General features: G+C 48.8%; 1 protein-coding gene across 1 annotated transcript in view; it reads left to right on the forward strand.

Annotated features, from left to right (window-relative positions):
• LOC137333852 (vacuolar protein sorting-associated protein 4A) overlaps positions 1 to 21,257 on the forward strand; it is a 60,124-nt gene continuing 38,867 nt past the window's right edge. Inside the window, exons 1-3 of the mRNA XM_067998242.1 lie at positions 1 to 182; positions 13,587 to 13,698; positions 14,939 to 15,086. Coding sequence (XP_067854343.1) covers positions 159 to 182; positions 13,587 to 13,698; positions 14,939 to 15,086 — 284 coding nt within the window. The 5' untranslated portion in view covers positions 1 to 158. The remainder of the gene's footprint in view (positions 183 to 13,586; positions 13,699 to 14,938; positions 15,087 to 21,257) is intronic.

Raw genomic sequence — 21,257 nt, forward strand, 5'->3', positions numbered from 1 at the left:
GTCACTGTGTCTCTCCGCCCGCCGCCATTTTCCCGATCCCGAGCCGGGCGGGACCGAACCCCCGAACCCGGGGAGCAGGCGGCCCGGAGCAGCGCAGCGCAGCAGCCCGGCCTCGGCCTCGGCCGTTCCCCGCAGTCTGAGCGCTCGGAGCATGTGAGATGTCAGCGCCCAACACCCTCCAGGTAAAGTAGCGGAGACAGTGGTCGGGGCTGGAGCTGGGCCCCCGGGGGGTCGGAGCAGGAGCTCCCTGGGGTCGGAGTCGGGGGGTCGGAGCCGGGGCCCCGGGGTGGGGGGACCAGAACTCGGGGCCAGAACTATAAGACGGTCGTTAATAAATTCAATCGGGAATTCAGGAGAAACTTCTTTACCCAGAGAGTGGTGAGAATGTTTATTTTATTTAATAGAATTTGAAGCTGTGCCGTGTTTAATGTAAATATCACAGTTCCAAACCAGTTCAATTCAAACCAAACATTACAGATCGAACATAATGCGACCTCAGAATTACAATTCAAACACCGTGTGTCCTTCTGGCGATCAGTCAGTACAAGTCTTTCCCCATTGGGCCTTTGCGAATGTGGAACTCGCTACCACAGGAATAGTTGAGACAAATAGTATTGGTGTATTTAAGGGGCAGCTTAAATGAGGGAGAAAGGAATAGAAGGATAGGGTGAGATGAAGAAAGGAGGGAGGAGGTTTGTGTGTCGCATAAACACCAACATAGAGCAGTCGGGCCGAATTACCTGTTTCTGTGCTGTTCATTCTAGGTAAAGGGTTAAATTATGAGGACAGGTTGCTTAGACGAAGCTTGTATTCCCTTGAGTAAAGGAGGTTAGGGAGTGATCTAATTGAGGTGTTAAAGTTGATTAATGATGAGAGAGGGAAATCAGGGAATTATAGACCAGTTAGCCTAACATCTGTTATTGGGAAATTACGAGAGTCTACAACCAAGGATAGAGTGACTGAACACCTTAAATTTTCTGCTGATCAGAGAGCCAGCATGGATTTGTAAAGGGTAGGTCATGCCTGAGGAACTTGATTGATTTTTTTTGAGGCGGTGACTAAAGTAGTGGACATGGGAATGTCTATGGATGTTGTTTACATGGACTTCCAGAAGGCATTCAATAAAGTCCCTCATAAGAGACTGTTAGCTAAAGTTGAAACTCATGGAATTGAGGGCAAATTACTGACCTGGTTAGGAAACTGGCCGAGCGGCAGGAGACAGAGAGTAAGGACAATGGGCAGGTACTCAAATTGGCAGGATGTGACTAGTGGTGTCCATGGGATCTGTGTTGGGGCCTCAACTATTCACTGTATTTATTAATGACTTAGATGACTGGATAGAGAGCCACAAATCCAAATTTGCTGATGACACAAAGATAGGCAGCATTGTAAGCAGTGTAGATGGAAGCATAAAATTACAGAGATATTAATAGATTAAGTGAATGGGCAAAACTGTGGCAAATGGATTTCAATGTAGGCAAGTGTGAGGTCATCCACTTTGGACCTAAAAAGGATCAATCAGAGTAGTTTCTAAATGGTGAAAAGCTCAAAACAGTGGAGGTCCAAAGAGACTCAGGTGTCCATGTACATAGGTACACAGATCATTAAAATATCACTGACAGGTACAGAAAATAATCAAAAAGGCTAATGGATGTTGGTCTTTATATCGAGAGGATTAGAATACAAGGGGGTAGAAGTTATGCTACAGCTATACAAAGCCCTGGTTAGAAACAGCTACTTGAAGGTAAATCAGTGTCTGAGCAGTGGGAGGCGTTCAAGGAGGAGATAGTGAGGGTTCAGAGCAAATATGTTTCCACATAAAAAGGATGGGACTCCCAAATCTCGAGCCCCCTGGATGTCGTGGAGCACACGGGGTTGGATAAGGCAAAAAAGGAAAGCTTATATCAGACACTGAAAGCTCGGTACTGCAGAAAGCCTAGAGGAGTATAGAAAGTGTAGGGAGGAAATTAAGAAAGCAAAGAGAGGGCATGAAATATATCCTGGGCTGTTGAGAGAAGCAAGGGAGGAAATAGCAGATGCTCTGACCATCATTTTCCAGTCCTCTCTGGATACAGGCGTGGTGCCGGACAATTGGAGGACTGCTAACATTGTACCATTGTTTAAAAAGGGAGAAAGGGATAGACTGAGTAATTACAGGCCAGTCAATCTAACCTTGATGGTGGGCAAATTATTGGAAAAAATTCTGAGGGACAGTATTAATCGTCATTTAGAAAGGCATGGATTGATCAAGGACAGTCAGCATGGATTTGTAAAGGGAAGGTCGTATCTGACTAACTTGATTGAATTTTTTGAGGCGGTAACAAGGAAGCTTGATGAGGGTAGCGCTTTTTTTATATTCGTTCATGGGATGTGAGCGTCGCTGGCGAGGCCGGCATTTTATTGCCCATCCCTAATTGCCCTTGAGAAGGTGGTGGTGACCCGCCGCCTTGAATCTCTGCAGTCCGTGTGGTGAAGGTTCTCCCACAGTGCTGTTAGGAAGGGAGTGCCAGGATTTTGACCCAGCGACGATGAAGGAACGACGATATATTTCCAAGTTGGGATGGTGTGTGACTTGGAGGGGAACGTGCAGGTGGTGTTGTCCCCATGTGCCTGCTGCCCTTGTCCTTCTAGGTGGTAGAGGTCGCGGGTTTGGGAGGTGCTGTCGAAGAAGCCTTGGCGAGTTGCTGCAGTGCATCCTGTAGATGGTACACACTGCAGCCACAGTGCGCCGGTGGTGAAGAGAGTGAATGTTTCCACCGTATCCCTTAATTTCTGAGATAAACAACATCTAGGACAGCCTGTGGGACATTGTTGCTTGCAGCAGTAAATGTGGACAGTAATATATGGTGGTACAGGACACGCAAGCAGACGCACAGAGTCATCCTGGTGACTCACTGTTGACCTCACAAGCTGGGCTTTTGACGTCCTTACAATGAGAAGAGACAGGAATTTGTGTGTCTCATAGTGATGTCCGAAGACGTCTCCCGCAGTGTGTGGCCGGATGTCCGAAGACGTCTCCCGCGGCGTGTGGCCGGATGTCCGAAGACGTCTCCCGCGGCGTGTGGCCGGATGTCTGAAGACGTCTCCCGCAGCGTGTGGCCGGATGTCTGAAGACGTCTCCCGCAGCGTGTGGCCGGATGTCCGAAGAGGTCTCCCGCGGCGTGTGGCCGGATGTCCGAAGACGTCTCCCGCAGTGTGTGGCCGGATGTCTGAAGACGTCTCCCGCGGCGTGTGGCCGGATGTCCGAAGACGTCTCCCGCGGTGTGTGGCCGGATGTCCGAAGACGTCTCCCGCGGCGTGTGGCCGGATGTCCGAAGACGTCTCCCGCGGCGTGTGGCCGGATGTCCGAAGACGTCTCCCGCGGCGTGTGGCCGGATGTCCGAAGACGTCTCCCGCGGCGTGTGGCCGGATGTCCGAAGAGGTCTCCCGCGGCGTGTGGCCGGATGTCCGAAGACGTCTCCCGCGGCGTGTGGCCGGATGTCCGAAGACGTCTCCCGCGGCGTGTGGCCGGATGTCCGAAGACGTCTCCCGCGGCGTGTGGCCGGATGTCCGAAGACGTCTCCCGCGGCGTGTGGCCGGATGTCCGAAGACGTCTCCCGCGGCGTGTGGCCGGATGTCCGAAGACGTCTCCCGCGGCGTGTGGCCGGATGTCCGAAGACGTCTCCCGCGGCGTGTGGCCGGATGTCTGAATGAGGAGACATTCCAATTGATAACCTGGTTATTGAAAAGCACCAGTTGTTGGACCAGGTACAACCACTTTCTGCAGTGGATACGTCAGTCAGTCCACAGAGAATCTGCTATTAGAGTCTGAAACATAGTGGGAAACTTTTATTCGCTGGACGCCAGGGCAGTTAACCCTACCTGTTGTAATGTCATAGATTCTTAGAACAATGCAGCACAGAAGGAGGCCATTGAACCCATCATGCCTGTGCTGGCTCTTTGGTAGAGCTATCCAATTAATCCCACTCCCCTGCTCTTTCCCTATAGCCTTGTAAATTTTTTCACTTCAAGTATTTATCCAATTCCCTTTTGAAAGTTACTATTGAATCTGCTTCCACCACCCTTTCGGGCAGTGCATTCCAGATCAGAACAACTCGCTGCCTAAAAACATGTCTCCTCGTGTCGCTCTGGTTCTTTTGCCGATCACCTTAAATCTGTGTCCCTGGTTACCGACCCTTCTGCCACTGGAAACAGTTTCTCCTTATTTACTCTATCAAAACTCTTCATAATTAACATTCTCTGCTTTAAAGAGAACAATCTCAGTTTCTCCAGTCTCTCCACATAACTGATGTCCCTCATCCCTGGTACCATTCTAGTAAATCCCTTCTGCACCCTTTCTAAGGCTTGACATCCTCCCTAGAGTGCCTAGAATTGGACACAGTACTCCAGCTGAGGCTTAACCTTTATAAAGGCTTAGCATAACTTCCTTGCTTTTGTACTCTATGCCTCTATTAATAAAGCCCAGGGTCCCGTATGCCTTTTTTTTAACAGCCATCTCAACCTGTCCTGCCATCTTCAAAGATTTGTGTACCACACTCCCAGGTCTCCCTGTTCCTGTACCTCCTTTAAAATTGTACCATTTAGTTTATATTGCCTCTCCTAATTCTTTCTACCTAAAAGAATCACTTCACAATTCTCTGCATTAAATTTCATCTGCCATGTGTCTGCTCATTTCATCAGTCTGTCTATGTCCTCCTGAAGTCTGTTACTATCCTCCACATTGTTTTCTACATTTCCAAGTTTTGTGTCATCTGCAAACTTTGAAATTATGTCCCGTATACCCAAGTTCATTGACTCTTACAGCACAGAAGGAGGCCATTCGGCCTGTCATGCTTGTACCGGCTCTTTGAAAGAGCCATTCAATTAGTCCCACACCCCAACTTTTTCCCCATAACCCTGCAAATTGGTCCTCTTCAAGTACATGTCCAGTTGCCTTTTGAAAGTTCCTTTCAACTCTGCTTGCACCACCATTTCAGGTTGTGCGTTCCAGATCTTAACAGCCCTCTGTGTGAATAAATGTCTCATTTCCCCTCTAGTTTGTTTGCGGATTATTTTAAATTTAGGACCTCTGGTTACTGGCAGAGGAAACAGCTTCTCCCAACTTGCTCTATCAAAACCCCTCATAAATTTGAACACCTCCTATTAGGTCTCTCCTTAACCGTCTCTGCTGTAAGAAGAACAATCCCAGCTTCTCCAATCTCTCCACATAACTGAAGTCCCTCATCCCTGGTATCATCCTGGTAAACCTCCTCTGTACCCTCTCCAAGGCCTTGACATCCATCCTAAAGTGTGGTGCCCAGAATTGTACACAATTCTCCATCTGAGGCCTATCAAGTGATTTGTAATTGTTTAGCATGACGTCGTCGTTTTTGTATTCAGTGCCCCTATTTACAAAGCCAAGTCCAGGTCATTAATATATATCAAAAAGAGCAGTGGTCCTAATACTGACCCCTGGGGAACACCACTGTATACTTCCCTCCAGTCTGAAAAACAACCGTTCACCACTACTCTTTGCTTTCTGTCCCTTTAGCCATTTTGTATCCACACTGCCACTGTCCCTTTAATCCCATGGGTTTTAATTTTGCTAACAAGTCTATTAGGTGGCACTTTATCAAATGCCTTTTGAAAGTCCATATACACAACATCAACTGTGCTACCCTCATCAACCATCTCCGTTACTTTTAAAAAAAATTATTCATGGGATGTGGGCGTCGCTCGCCCATCTTTAATTGCCCTTAAGAAGCTGGAGATGAGCCACCTTCTTGATCCGCTGTAGTCCATGTTGTGAAGGTTCTCCCACAGTGCTGTTCGGTAGGGAGTTCAAGGATTTTGACCCAGCGACGATGAAGGAACGGCGATATATTTCCAAGTTGGGATGGTGTGTGACTTGGAGGGGAACGTGCAGGTGGTGGTGTTCCCATGGTGAGTAAGTGCCGTGTGATAGCTCGACAACTCCTTCAATCAAGTTAGTCAAACATGACTCGGAGAGATCACTTTGATAGGATTGTACTACAGACCCCCAAATAGTCAACGGGAAATTGAGGAGCAAATATGTAAGGAGATTACAGACAGCTGCAAGAAAAATAGGGTGGTAATAGTAGGGGACTTTAACTTTCCCAACATTGACTGGGACAGCCATAGCATTAGGGGCTTGGATGGAGAGAAATTTGTTGAGTGTATTCAGGAGGAATTTCTCATTCAGTATGTGGATGGCCCGACGAGAGAGGGGGCAAAACTTGACCTCCTCTTGGGAAATAAGGAAGGGCAGGTGACAGAAGTGTTAGTGAGGGATCACTTTGGGACCAGTGATCATAATTCTATTAGTTTTAAGATAGCTATGGAGAATGATAGGTCTGGCCCAGAAGTTAAAATTCTAAATTGGGGAAAGGCCAATTTTGATGGTATTAGACAGGAACTTTCAGAAGTTGATTGGGAGAGTCCGTTGGCAGGCAAAGGGACGTCTGGTAAGTGGGAGGCTTTCAAAAGTGTGTTAACCAGGGTTCAGGGTAAGCACATTCCTTATAAAGTGAAGGGCAAGGCTGGTAGAAGTAGGGAGCCTTGGATGACTCAGGAGATTGTGGCCCTAGTCAAAAAGAAGAAGGAGGCATATGACATGCATAGGCAGCTGGGATCAAGTGGATCCCTTGAAGAGTATAGAGATTGCCGGAGTAGAGTTAAGAGAGAAATCAGGAGGGCAAAAAGGGGACATGAGATTGCTTTGGCAGATAAGGCAAAGGAGAATCCAAAGAGCTTCTACAAATACATAAAGGGCAAAAGAGTAACTCGGGAGAGAGTAGGGCCTCTTAAGGATCAACAAGGTCATCTATGTGCGGAACCACAAGAGATGCGTGAGATCCTGAATGAATATTTCACATCGGTATTTACGGTTGAGAAAGGCATGGATGTTAGGGAACTTGGGGAAATAACTGGTGATGTCTTGAGTGTACATATTACAGAGAGGGAGGTGCTGGAAGTCTTAACGCGCATCAAGGTAGATAAATCTCCGGGACCTGATGAAATGTATCCCAGGACGTTATGGGAGGTTAGGGAGGAAATTGCGGGTCCCCTAGCAGAGATGTTTGAATCATCGACAGCTACAGGTGAGGTGCCTGAAGATTGGAGGGTAGCAAATGTTGTGCCTTTGTTTAAGAAGGGCGGCAGGGAAAAGCCTGGGAACTACAGACCGGTGAGCCTGACATCTGTAGTGGGTAAGTTGTTAGAGGGTATTCTGAGAGACCGGATCTACAGGCATTTGGAGAGGCAGGGACTGATTAGGAACAGTCAGCATGGTTTTGTGAGAGGAAAATCATGTCTCACGAATTTGATTGAGTTTTTTGAAGGGGTAACCAAGAAGATAGATGAGGGCTGTGCAGTAGACGTGGTCTACATGGACTTTAGCAAAGCCTTTGACAAGGTACCGCATGGCAGGTTGTTACATAAGGTTAAATCTCACGGGATCCAAGGTGAGGTCGCCAATTGGATACAAAATTGGATTGACGACAGAAGACAGAGGGTGGTTGTAGAGGGTTGTCTTTCAAACTGGAGGCCTGTGACCAGCGGTGTGCCTCAGGGATCGGTGCTGGGTCCGCTGTTATTTGTTATTTATATTAATGATTTGGATGAGAATTTAGGAGGCATGGTTAGTAAGTTTGCAGATGACACCAAGATTGGTGGCATTGTGGACAGTGAAGAAGGTTATCTCGGATTGCAACGGGATCTTGATAAATTGGGCCAGTGGGCCGATGAATGGCTGATGGAGTTTAATTTAAATAAATGTGAGGTGATGCATTTTGGTAGATGGAATCGGGCCAGGACCTACTCCGTTAATGGTAGGGCGTTGGGGAGAGTTATAGAACAAAGAGATCTAGGAGTACAGGTTCATATCTCCTTGAAAGTGGAGTCACAGGTGGATAGGGTGGTGAAGAAGGCATTCAGCATGCTTGGTTTCATTGGTCAGAACATTGAATACAGGAGTTGGGATGTCTTGTTGAAGTTGTACAAGACATTAGTAAGGCCACACTTGGAATACTGTGTACAGTTCTGGTCACCCTACTATAGAAAGGATATTATTAAACTAGAAAGAGTGCAGAAAAAATGTACTTGGATGCTACCAGGACTTGATGGTTTGACTCATAGGGAGAGGTTAGATAGACTGGGACTTTTTTCCCTGGAGAGTAGGAGGTTTAGTGGTGATCTTATAGAAGTCTATAAAATAATGAGGGGCATAGATAAGGTAGATAGTCAAAATCTTTTCCCAAAGGTAGGGGAGTCTATAACGAGGGGGCATAGATTTCAGGTGAGAGGGGAGAGATACAAAAGGGTCCAGAGGGGCAGTTTTTTCACTCAAAGGGTGGTGAGTGTCTGGAACGAGCTGCCAGAGGCAGTAGTAGAGGCGGGTACAATTTTGTCTTTTAAAAAGCATTTGGACAGTTACATGGGTAAGATGGGTATAGAGGGATATGGGCCAAGTGCAGGCAATTGGGACTAGCTTAGTGGTATAAACTGGGCGACATGGACATGTTGGGCCGAAGGGCCTGTTTCCATGTTGTAAACTTCTATGATTCTATGATTTGCCTTTAACAGATCTCTGCTGCCTTTCATTTATTAGCCGATAGAGTGTCCTGTGCATTCTGGAGTATCCCCAACATCTGTTTGAAGTTGGTTTATTTATGTATATGTGTGTCAGCTGTAGCTCAGTGGGTAGCACAACACTCGCCACTGAGTCAGAAAGCATGGGTTCAAGTCTCACTTCAGAGACTTGAACACAGAATCGAGGCTGACACTTCATTGCAGTACTGAGGGAGCACTGCACTGTTCGAGGGTCAGTACTGAGGGAGCACTGCGCTGTTCGAGGGTCAGTACTGAGGGAGCACTGCACTGTTCGAGGGTCAGTACTGAGGGAGCACTGCGCTGTTCGAGGGTCAGTACTGAGGGAGCACTGCGCTGTTCGAGGGTCAGTACTGAGGGAGCGCTGGACTGTCGAGGGACAGTACTGAGGGAGCGCTGGACTGTCGAGGGACAGTACTGAGGGAGCGCTGGACTGTCGGAGGGACGGTACTGAGGGAGCGCTGGACTGTCGGAGGGACGGTACTGAGGGAGCGCTGGACTGTCGGAGGGACGGTACTGAGGGAGCGCTGGACTGCCGGAGGGACGGTACTGAGGGAGCGCTGGACTGCCGGAGGGACGGTACTGAGGGAGCGCTGGACTGTCGGAGGGACGGTACTGAGGGAGCGCTGGACTGTCGGAGGGACGGTACTGAGGGAGCGCTGGACTGTCGGAGGGACCGTACAGAGGGAGCGCTGGACTGTCGGAGGGACGGTACCGAGGGAGCGCTGGACTGTCGGAGGGACGGTACCGAGGGAGCGCTGGACTGTCGGAGGGACGGTACCGAGGGAGCGCTGGACTGTCGGAGGGACGGTACCGAGGGAGCGCTGGACTGTCGGAGGGGCGGTACCGAGGGGGCGCTGGACTGTCGGAGGGGCGGTACCGAGGGGGCGCTGCGCTGTCGGAGGGGCGGTACCGAGGGGGCGCTGCGCTGTCGGAGGGGCGGTACCGAGGGGGCGCTGCGCTGTCGGAGGGGCGGTACCGAGGGGGCGCTGGACTGTCGGAGGGGCGGTACCGAGGGGGCGCTGCGCTGTCGGAGGGGCGGTACCGAGGGGGCGCTGCGCTGTCGGAGGGGCGGTACCGAGGGGGCGCTGCGCTGTCGGAGGGGCGGTACCGAGGGGGCGCTGCGCTGTCGGAGGGGCGGTACCGAGGGGGCGCGGCGCTGTCGGAGGGGCGGTACCGAGGGGGCGCGGCGCTGTCGGAGGGGCGGTACCGAGGGGGCGCTGCGCTGTCGGAGGGGCGGTACCGAGGGGGCGCTGCGCTGTCGGAGGGGCGGTACCGAGGGGGCGCGGCGCTGTCGGAGGGGCGGTACCGAGGGGGCGCGGCGCTGTCGGAGGGGCGGTACCGAGGGGGCGCTGCGCTGTCGGAGGGGCGGTACCGAGGGGGCGCGGCGCTGTCGGAGGGGCGGTACCGAGGGGGCGCGGCGCTGTCGGAGGGGCGGTACCGAGGGGGCGCGGCGCTGTCGGAGGGGCGGTACCGAGGGGGCGCTGCGCTGTCGGAGGGGCGGTACCGAGGGGGCGCTGCGCTGTCGGAGGGGCGGTACCGAGGGGGCGCGGCGCTGTCGGAGGGGCGGTACCGAGGGGGCGCTGCGCTGTCGGAGGGGCGGTACCGAGGGGGCGCTGCGCTGTCGGAGGGGCGGTACCGAGGGGGCGCTGCGCTGTCGGAGGGTGAGTGCTGCAATGTCAGAGGTGCTGTCTTTCAGATAAGACATTAAACCGATGCCCTATTAGCGCTCTCAGGTGATCGTAAAAGATCCCATTGCATTATTCGAAGAAGAGCGGGGGAGTTCTCCCCGGTGTCCTGGCAAATATTTATCCCTGAACTAACATCTCTTAAACAGATTATATGGCCATTATCGCATTGCTGTTTCTGGGACCTTGCTGTACCTAAATTGGCTGCTGTGTTTCCTAAATTACAACAGTGACTACACCTTGAATATATTCAACGACTCAACATCCACAGCCCTCTGGGGTAGAGAATGCTAAAGATTCATAACCCTCTGAGTGAAGAAATTCCTCCTCATCTCAGTCTTAAATGGCCGACCCCTTATCCTGAGCCTATGCCCCCTAAAGTACTTAATTGGCTGTGAAGCATTTTGGGATGTCCTGAGGTTATGAAAGGTGCTATATAAATGCAAGTTATTTCTTTATATATTGCAACTTTAATGCTGTTTATGACTTGTTTGTCTGTGTTTCTTAGGGGATGGAGGATAGGTATCTGTCTTGTCGAGTCTTCATTAGCGTGTATCCTCTCCATACTACAATCCAGTCTGACCATAAATTCCCTTGGGTCCTGCCAAGGTACCAGTTGAGGAATTTTCAGTTGTTTTAATTTCAGTTTAGCTCCAGGTTGAAATGAATTATACTGTTAACAAAATTAGGAGTTTGCGAAGGATGGCCCAGAGATTATTATCTAGCAGTAACGAGAGTTTGCGAAGGATGGCCCAGAGATTATTATCTAGCAGTAACGAGAGTTTGCGAAGGATGGCCCAGAGATTATTATCTAGCAGTAACGAGAGTTTGCGAAGGATGGCCCAGAGATTATTATCTAGCAGTAACGAGAGTTTGCGAAGGATGGCCCAGAGATTATTATCTAGCAGTAACGAGAGTTTGCTAAGGATGGCCCAGAGATTATTATCTAGCAGTAACGAGAGTTTGCTAAGGATGGCCCAGAGATTATTATCTAGCAGTAACGAGAGTTTGCGAAGGATGGCCCAGAGATTATTATCTAGCAGTAACGAGAGTTTGCGAAGGATGGCCCAGAGATTATTATCTAGCAGTAACGAGAGTTTGCGAAGGATGGCCCAGAGATTATTATCTAGCAGTAACGAGAGTTTGCGAAGGATGGCCCAGAGATTATTATCTAGCAGTAACGAGAGTTTGCGAAGGATGGCCCAGAGATTATTATCTAGCAGTAACGAGAGTTTGCGAAGGATGGCCCAGAGATTATTATCTAGCAGTAACGAGAGTTTGCGTAGGATGGCCCAGAGATTATTATCTAGCAGTAACGAGAGTTTGCGAAGGATGGCCCAGAGATTATTATCTAGCAGTAACGAGAGTTTGCGAAGGATGGCCCAGAGATTATTATCTAGCAGTAACGAGAGTTTGCGAAGGATGGACAGAGATTATTATCTAGCAGTAACGAGAGTTTGCGTAGGATGGCCCAGAGATTATTATCTAGCAGTAACGAGAGTTTGCGAAGGATGGCCCAGAGATTATTATCTAGCAGTAACGAGAGTTTGCGTAGGATGGCCCAGAGATTATTATCTAGCAGTAACGAGAGTTTGCGAAGGATGGCCCAGAGATTATTATCTAGCAGTAACGAGAGTTTGCGAAGGATGGCCCAGAGATTATTATCTAGCAGTAACGAGAGTTTGCGAAGGATGGCCCAGAGATTATTATCTAGCAGTAACGAGAGTTTGCGAAGGATGGCCCAGAGATTATTATCTAGCAGTAACGAGAGTTTGCGAAGGATGGCCCAGAGATTATTATCTAGCAGTAACGAGAGTTTGCTAAGGATGGCCCAGAGATTATCTAGCAGTAACGAGAGTTTGCGAAGGATGGCCCAGAGATTATTATCTAGCAGTAACGAGAGTTTGCGTAGGATGGCCCAGAGATTATTATCTAGCAGTAACGAGAGTTTGCGTAGGATGACCCAGAGATTATTATCTAGCAGTAACGAGAGTTTGCGTAGGATGGCCCAGAGATTATCTAGCAGTAACGAGAGTTTGCTAAGGATGGCCCAGAGATTATCTAGCAGTAACGAGAGTTTGCTAAGGATGGCCCAGAGATTATTATCTAGCAGTAACGAGAGTTTGCGAAGGATGGCCCAGAGATTATTATCTAGCAGTAACGAGAGTTTGCGAAGGATGGCCCAGAGATTATTATCTAGCAGTAACGAGAGTTTGCGAAGGATGGCCCAGAGATTATTATCTAGCAGTAACGAGAGTTTGCGAAGGATGGCCCAGAGATTATTATCTAGCAGTAACGAGAGTTTGCTAAGGATGGCCCAGAGATTATCTAGCAGTAACGAGAGTTTGCGAAGGATGGCCCAGAGATTATTATCTAGCAGTAACGAGAGTTTGCGAAGGATGGCCCAGAGATTATTATCTAGCAGTAACGAGAGTTTGCGTAGGATGGCCCAGAGATTATTATCTAGCAGTAACGAGAGTTTGCGTAGGATGGCCCAGAGATTATTATCTAGCAGTAACGAGAGTTTGCGTAGGATGGCCCAGAGATTATCTAGCAGTAACGAGAGTTTGCTAAGGATGGCCCAGAGATTATCTAGCAGTAACGAGAGTTTGCTAAGGATGGCCCAGAGATTATTGCCCTTCACAATTCCTTTTTACATTGTTTATTCTGATTGGTGTGTGGGTTTCAGTGCCACTCAACTGACCATTGCTCCATAATCCTCTCTCTGAATGTTGCCAGAGTCAGCCATCTACTAAAGGCCCATAGACAGTGTAATGTTGGTTCTGTCCTTGGGCTATCAACATTGCGATGTTGGATTAGATCTTGCCTTGTGCAGGGACCTCTGTCGGAATGTCTCAAGGCTTTCTTTCACTGTCTAGAGTCTACAGATGTTATGAGGATAGACTGGGCGGATGTAGCGTGGGAGCTGATGTGCTGCCTGTATTGCTTGGTTCTGGATTGTGCTGTTGACCAGGTCCTGGATCTTTATTGGACATGTGGTATTGCCCACTAACGGCATGCCATAATTTTATACGCCTACAAAACCACGTGGCTTCGCTGGAACCAGTGAGGCTGCACTTAAATCGTACGGTGGAGGAGGATATTCGTTCAAATAGTGAAGATCCTACAAGGCTGGTGATCTGTAGCCAAAAAGATCAGAATGCTTGTCCCAATGCAACAGGTGAAGTGAGAAGGGATGACGTGCAGTTCTAGATAGTGCTGATTGTTTGATATTTGTGCTTCCCCAGGAGGCAGCTGGACATTCACTTGTCCTGTTTTTAACTTTTTCAGAAAGCGATTGACCTCGTAACTAAAGCTACAGAAGAAGACAAGGCAAAGAATTACGAAGAGGCATTGAGGCTGTATCAGCATTCGGTGGAGTATTTCCTGCACGCCATTAAGTGTAAGTATTGTTCAGTGTCTCCCTGCCCAGTGCAGTAATTGGTTGTTAGCACGATGCAGTTACTGCGGGAGGTTTGTATTGATGTGATGTAGGCAGATGGAGTTACAATTGATTCCTCAGCTCTGTGGGTAAAACACTGCCCAGTGCGCCACTGAGTCACTCAGGCCAGGAGGGGTTTTTATTCATTCTCGGGATGTGAACGGTGCTGGCAAGGTCGCCATTTATTGCCCATCCTTAGTTTCCAGAGAAGGTGGTGATATAATAAAGTGTCTCGCTAGGCCACTTCAGAGGGCAGTTAAGAGTCAACCATGTTGGTGTGGGACTGGAGTCACATATAGGCCAGACCGGGTAAGGACGGCAGGTTTCCTTCCCTAAAGGACATTAGTGAACCAGTTGCATTTTTAAGACAATCTGACAGCTTCATGGTCACTTTTACTGTTACTGACTTTATTTACAGGTAATTTTTCAGACTGAATTCAAATTCACAAACTGCCATGGTGGGATTTGAACTCGTTCTCTAGATTATTAGTCCGCGAACACAACCACATCACATCACACACTTCACATCCGATTCCTGATCTGTGCTGGATTAGTAGATCTCAGATCAGGCAGCAGTGGGGCATTACAGTCATCCCCAGCATCCCTGGGTTAGAGAGAGGGGAGAATCAGCCCGGATTCCTGCTCCTGATCCCTGTTCAGTGACCCTTGGGTTAGAGAAAGAGGAAACCAGCCAGGGTTCCTGCTCCTGATCACTGCCCAGTGACCCCTGGGTTAGAGAGAGGGGAAACCAGCCAAGGTTCCTGCTCCTGATCACTGCCCAGTGACCCCTGGGTTAGAGAGAGGGGAAACCAGCCCGGGTTCCTGCTCCTGATCACTGTACATTGATTACTTAGCTTGAAGCGGGTGTGTGGGCATTGGGTGAGGACAGGATTGGTCTTGGCTGTGATGTCCCCGGTCGCTATCTGTGCTCTTGCACAAAGAATGGCCGCGTGGGCAAAGTACCAGAGGGTAGCCGGGGCTCGTGGAACCGCAGACCAGCTGTCACTGGCTAACGAGTAATAATAACCTAGTGATATCACCAGTACACCGGCAGGAAATGCTTTGTTTACCACTTTCCCTATTGGGCTGTAGAGTGAGACCGACCGGCAACCGCGCCCCCTTCCTGGGCGACCGGAAGCGGAAGTGTGGTTCCCCATCTGAGGATTGCTGTAATGAAGATATTCCACTATTCTCATTGCAGATGAGGCTCATGGAGAGAAGGCGAAGGAGAGTATTCGAGCCAAATGTGTTCAGTACCTGGACAGAGCAGAAAAACTGAAGGAATATTTAAAAAACAAAGACAAACGTGGCAAGAAGCCAGTGAAAGAGACACAGCAAAATGACAAGGGGTATGGACGGGTACATGGGTTGCCGATCGGTGGGGGAGGTGCGGGCACGTGGTTACTGATGGGGAAGAGACGGGTACGTGGGTTGCCGATTGGTGGGGGAGGTGCGGGTACATGGTTACTGATGGGGAAGAGACGGGTACGTGGGTTGCTGATGGGTGGTGGGGCGGGAACACAAGAACACAAGAAATAGGAGCAGGAGTAGGCCATATGGCCCCGCGAGCCTGCTGCGCAATTCAACAAGATCATGGCTGATCTTCGACCTCACCTTCATTTTGCATCGCGATCCCCATATCCCTTGATTCCCTTAGAATGGTTACAGCACAGAAGGAGGCCATTTGGCCCATCGAGCCAGTGCCATCTCTCTGCAAGAGCAATCCAGCTAGTCCCATTCCCCCACCCTTTCCCCATGGCCCTGCAAATTTTTTCCCTTTTGAAAACCACAATTGAATCTGCCTCCGCCATCCCTCGGGCGGTGCATTACAGATCATAATCACTCACTATGTAAATAAGCTTTTCCTCATGTCGCCTTTGGTTCTTTTGCCAATTGCCTTAAATCTGTGTCCTCTGGTTCTTGACCCTTCTGCCAATGGGAAGAGTTGCTCTCAATCAAGACCCTTCTATCAAATCTCCTCTCAACCTTCTCTGCTCTAAGGAAAGCAATCCCAGTTTCTCCAGTCTATCCACGTAACTGAGGTCCCTCATCCACGGAACCATTCTAGTAAATCTTTTCTGAAACCTGAGGCCTTCACATCCTTCCTAAAGAGCGGTGCCCAGAATTGGACACAATACTCCAGTTGTGGCCGAACCAGTGTTTTATAAAGGTTCATCATAACCTCCTTGCTTTTGTACTCTATGCCTCTATTTATAAAGCCCAGGATCCCGTATGCTTTTTTAACCACTTTCTCAACCTGCCCTGCCACCTTCCACAACCTGTGTCCATGTACCCCAGGTCTCTCTGTTCCTGCACCCCCTTCAGAATTGTACCCTTCTGTTTATATTGCCTCTCCTCGTTCTTCCTACCAAAATGCATCACTTCACACTTATCACACGCATTAAATTTCATCTGCCACGTGTCTACCCATGCCACCAATCTGTCTATATCCTCTTGAAGTCTATCACTATCCTCCTCACTGTTTACTACCCTTCCAAGTTTTGTATCATCTGCAAATTTTGAAATTGTGCCCTGTACACCCAAGTCCAAGTCATTAATATATATCAAGAAAAGCTGTGGTCCCAGCACCGACCCCTGGGGAACACCACTGTATACTTTCCTCCATAAGAACATAAGAAATAGGAGCAGGAATAGGCCATACGATCAGGTCATGGCTGATCATCGACCTCAACACCACTTTACCGCCTGATCCCCATATCCCTTGATTCCCCTAGAGTCCAAAAATCTATCAATATCAGTCTTGAATATACTCAATGACTCAGCATCTACAGCCCTCTGAGGTAGAGAATTCCAAAGATTCACAACCCTCTGTGTGAAGAAATTCCTCCTCATCTTAGTCTTAGCACGAAGTGTGGTAAACAAGGTCGGTGAGCTGCAGGCGCAAATAGCCACATGGGAATATGATGCTGTGGCGATAACGGAGACCTGGCTCAAAAAAGGGCAGGATTGGGTACTAAATATTCCTGGATACAAAGTGTTCAGGAAAGATAGAGAAGGGAAGAAAGGAGGAGGGTGGCAGTATTGATTAAGGAGAATGTTGCAGTACTGGAGAGAGAGAGGATGTCCTGGCGGGGTCAAGGTCAGAATCTATTTGGTTAAAGTTAAGGAACAATAGAGGTGCCATTACACTACTGGGTGTATTCTATAGGCCACCAACTAGTGGGAAGGATATAGAGGAGCAAATTTGCAGGGAAATTACAGAGAGGTGCAAAAGCTATAGAGTAGTGATAATGGGGGACTTCAACTATCCTAATATAGACTGGGATAGTAATAGTGTAAAGGGCAAAGAGGGAGGAATTTTTGAAGTGTGATGAGGAGAACTTTCTTAACCAGTATGTTTCCGGCCCAACGAGGAAGGAGGCATTGCTGGACTTGGTTCTAGGGAACGAGACGGGCCAAGTGGAGCAAATGTCAGTGGGGGACCATTTGGGGAGCAGCAATCATAGTATCATCAGGTTTAGAATAGCTATGGAAAAGGACAGGGACCACTCTAAAATAAAAATACTCAATTGGAGGAGGGCCAATTTCAGTTGGATAAGAACTGTTCTGGCCCGGGTAAATTGGAATCAAAGATTGGCAGGCAAAATTATAATTGAACAGTGGGCGGCCTTTAATGAGTAGATGATTCGGGTACAGACAAGATACATTCAAACGAGCGAAAATGGTAGGGCAACTAAAGCCAGAGCTCCCTGGATGACAAAGGAGATAGTGAGTAAGATGAAGTGGAAAAAAGGGGCTTATGACAGATGTCAGGTTGATAACACAAGTGAGACCCAGGCAGAATATAGAAAGTTCAGAGGGGAAGTGAAAAAGGAAATGAGGGACAAAGAGAGAGTATGAGAATAGACTGGCAGAAAACAGAAAAAAGAATCCAAGAGTCTTCTACAGACATGTTAACAGTAAATGGGTAGTAAGAGGCGAGGTGGGGCCGATTAGGGACCATAAAGGAGATCCACTCATGGAGGCAGAGGGAATGGCTGAGGTACTAAATGAGCACTTTGCATCTGTCTTTACCAAGGAAGAAGATGCTGCCAGAGCCTCAGTAAAGGAAGATATAGTTAAGATACTGGATGGGCTAAAAATTGAGAAAGAAGAGGTACTAGAAAGGCTAGCTGTACTTAAAGTAGATAAGTCACCTGGTCCGGATGGGATGCATCCTAGGTTGCTGAGGGAAGTAAGGGTGGAAATTGCGGAGCTACTGGCCATAATCTTCCAAACATCCGTAGATACGGGGGTGGTGCCAGAGGACTGGAGAATTGCAAATGTTACACCCTTGTTCAAAAAAGGGTGTAAGGATAAACCCAGCAACTACAGGCCAGTCAGTTTAACCTCAGTGGTGGGGAAACTTATAGAAACGATAATCCAGGACAGAATTAACAGTCACTTGGACGAGTGTGGATTGATCAGGGAAAGCCAGCACGGATTTATTAAAGGCAAATCATGTTTAACCAACTTGATGGAGTTTTTTGATGAGGTATCAGAGAGGGTCGATGAGGGCAATGCGTTTGATGTGGTGTATATGGATTTTCAAAAAGCGTTTGATAAAGTGCCACATGGTAGCTTGTTATTAAGATTGCGGCCCATGGAATAAAGGGGGCAGTAGCAACATGGATACAGAATTGTCTAAATGACAGGAAGCAGAGAGTAGTGGTGAAAGGTTGTTTTTCGGACTGGAGGGAGGTGTACAGTGGTGTTCCCCAGGGGTTGGTGCTGGGACCACTGCTTTTCTTGATATATATTAATGACTTGGACTTGGGTGCACAGGGCACAATTTCAAAATTTGCAGATGACACAAAACTTGGAAGGGTAGTGAACAGTGAGGCGGATAGTGATAGACTTCAAGAGGATATAGACAGATTGGTGGCATGGGCGGACACATGGCAGATGAAGTTTAATATGGAAAAATGCGAGGTAATGCATTTCGATAGGAAGAATAAGGAGAGGCAATATAAACTGGAGGACACAACTCTAAAAGGGGTGCAGGAACAGAGGGATCTGGGGCTATATGTACACAAATTGTTGAAGGTGGCAGGGCAGGTTGAGAAAGTGGTTAAAAAAGCATATGGGATCCTGGGCTTTATAAATAGAGGCATAGAGTACAAAAGCAAGGAAGTTATGATGAACCTTTATAAAACACTGGTTCGACCACAACTGTATTGTTGGGTCCAGTTCTGGGCACCGCACTTTAGGAAGGATGTGAAAGTTTGAGAGAGGGTGCAGAGGAAATTTACTAGAATGATTCCAGGGATGAGGGACTTTAGTTATGTGGATAGACTGGAGAAGCTGGGATTGTTCTCCTTGGGACAGAGAAGGTTGAGAGGAGATTTGATAGAGGTATTCAAAATCATGAAGGTTCCAGACAGAGTAGATAGAGAGAAACTGTTCCCATTGGTGGAAGAGTCAAGAACCAAAGGGCATAGATTTAAGGTGATTGGCAAAAGAATCATAGGTGACATGAGGAAAAACATTTTTACACAGCGAGTGGTTAGGATCAGGAATGCACTGCCCGAGGGGGTGGTGGAGGCAGATTCAATCATGGCCTTCAAAAGGGAACTGGATAAGTACTTGAAACGAAAAAATGCGTAGGGCTACAGGGATAGGGCGGGGGAGTGAGACTAGCTGGACTTCTTGTACATAGAGCCGGCACGGACTCAATGGGCCAAATGGCCTCCTTCCGTGCTGTAACTTTTCTATGATTCTATAAATGGCTGACCCCATATCCTGCGATTAGGCCCCCCAGTTCTAGTCTCTCTAGCCAGGGGAAACAATCTCTTAGCCTCGACCCTGTCAAGCCACCTCATAATCTTACATGTTTCAATGAGATCACCTCTTACTCTTCTAAACTCGAGAGAGTATAGGCCCATTCTACTCAACCTCTCTTCATAGGACGACCCTCTCATCCCAGGAATTAATCTAGTGAACCTTTGTTGCACCGCCTCTAAGGCAAGTATATCCTTCCTTAGATACGGAGACCAAAACTGTACACAGTACTCCAGGTGAGGTCTCACCGATGCCCTGTACAATTGTAGTAAGACTTCCTTACTCTTATACTCCAACCCCCTTGCAATAAAGGCCAACATGCCATTTGCCTTTCCAATTGCCTGCTGCAGCTGCATGCTAACTTTTTGCGTTTTTTGTGCGAGGACACCCAAGTCTCTCTGAACAGCAACATTTAATAGTTTCTCACCATTTAAAAAATATTCTGTTTTTTTTATTCTTCCTACCAAAGTGAATAACCTCACATTTCCCCACATTATACTCCATCTGCCACCTTCTTGCCCACTCACTTAACCTGTCTATATCCCTTTACAGACTCTTTGTGTCCTCCTCACAGCTTACTTTCCCACCTAGGTTTGTATCGTCAACAAGCTTGGATACATTACACTCGGTCCCTTCATCTAAGTCATTAATATAGATTGTAAATAGCTGAGGCCCAAGCACCGATCCTCGCGGCACCCCACTGATTGGGGGGGGGAGAGACGGTTACAGATGGGGGTGGGAGACGGTTACAGATGGGGGTGGGAGACGGTTACAGATGGGGGTGGGAGACGGTTACAGATGGGGGTGGGAGACGGTTACAGATGGGGGGGGGAGACGGTTACAGATGGGGGGGGGAGACGGTTACAGATGGGGGGGGGAGACGGTTACAGATGGGGGGGGGAGACGGTTACAGATGGGGGGGGGAGACGGTTACAGATGGGGGGGGGAGACGGTTACAGATGGGGGGGGGAGACGGTTACAGATGGGGGGGGGAGACGGTTACAGATGGGGGGGGGAGACGGTTACAGATGGGGGGGGGAGACGGTTACAGATGGGGGGGGGAGACGGTTACAGATGGGGGGGGGAGACGGTTACACGGGTTACCGATTGGGGGGGGAGACGGTTACACGGGTTACCGATTGGGGGGAGACGGTTACACGGGTTACCGATTGGGGGGAGACGGGTACATGGGGTACTGATGGGGGGGGGAGACGGGTACATCGGGTACTGATGGGGGGGGGAGACGGGTACACGGGGTACTGATGGGGGGGGGGATGGGTACATGGAGTACTGATGGGGGGGAGACGGGTACATCGGGTACTGATGGGGGGGGGGGGAGACGGGTACACGGGGTACTGATGGGGGGGGAGATGGGTACATGGAGTACTGATGGGGGGGAGACGGGTACATCGGGTACTGATGGGGGGGGGGGGAGACGGGTACACGGGGTACTGATGGAGGCCAACATAGCTGCATGGATTTTTTTTCTCTTCGGATGCGAGTTATATTTATTGCTCATTCTTCGTTACCAAGCAATTGTTTTAACAACTGAGTGGCTACAAGGTAAAAATGAGTAAGTTAGGAGCGAGAACAGAAGTCTGGTGGAACATTTCACCCCAAAGGTAATGGATTTATGGTGTAAGTTACAGGGAAGTGAATATCAAAATGGTTTTGACAGACAATCGGATGTGTTTTGGAAGGGTTTGAGGGTATGGCGAGAAGGTGAGAGGGTGGGTAGG

The sequence above is a fragment of the Heptranchias perlo genome, chromosome 16 (genome assembly GCF_035084215.1).
Source record: "Heptranchias perlo isolate sHepPer1 chromosome 16, sHepPer1.hap1, whole genome shotgun sequence".
NCBI classification, from domain to species: domain Eukaryota; kingdom Metazoa; phylum Chordata; class Chondrichthyes; order Hexanchiformes; family Hexanchidae; genus Heptranchias; species Heptranchias perlo.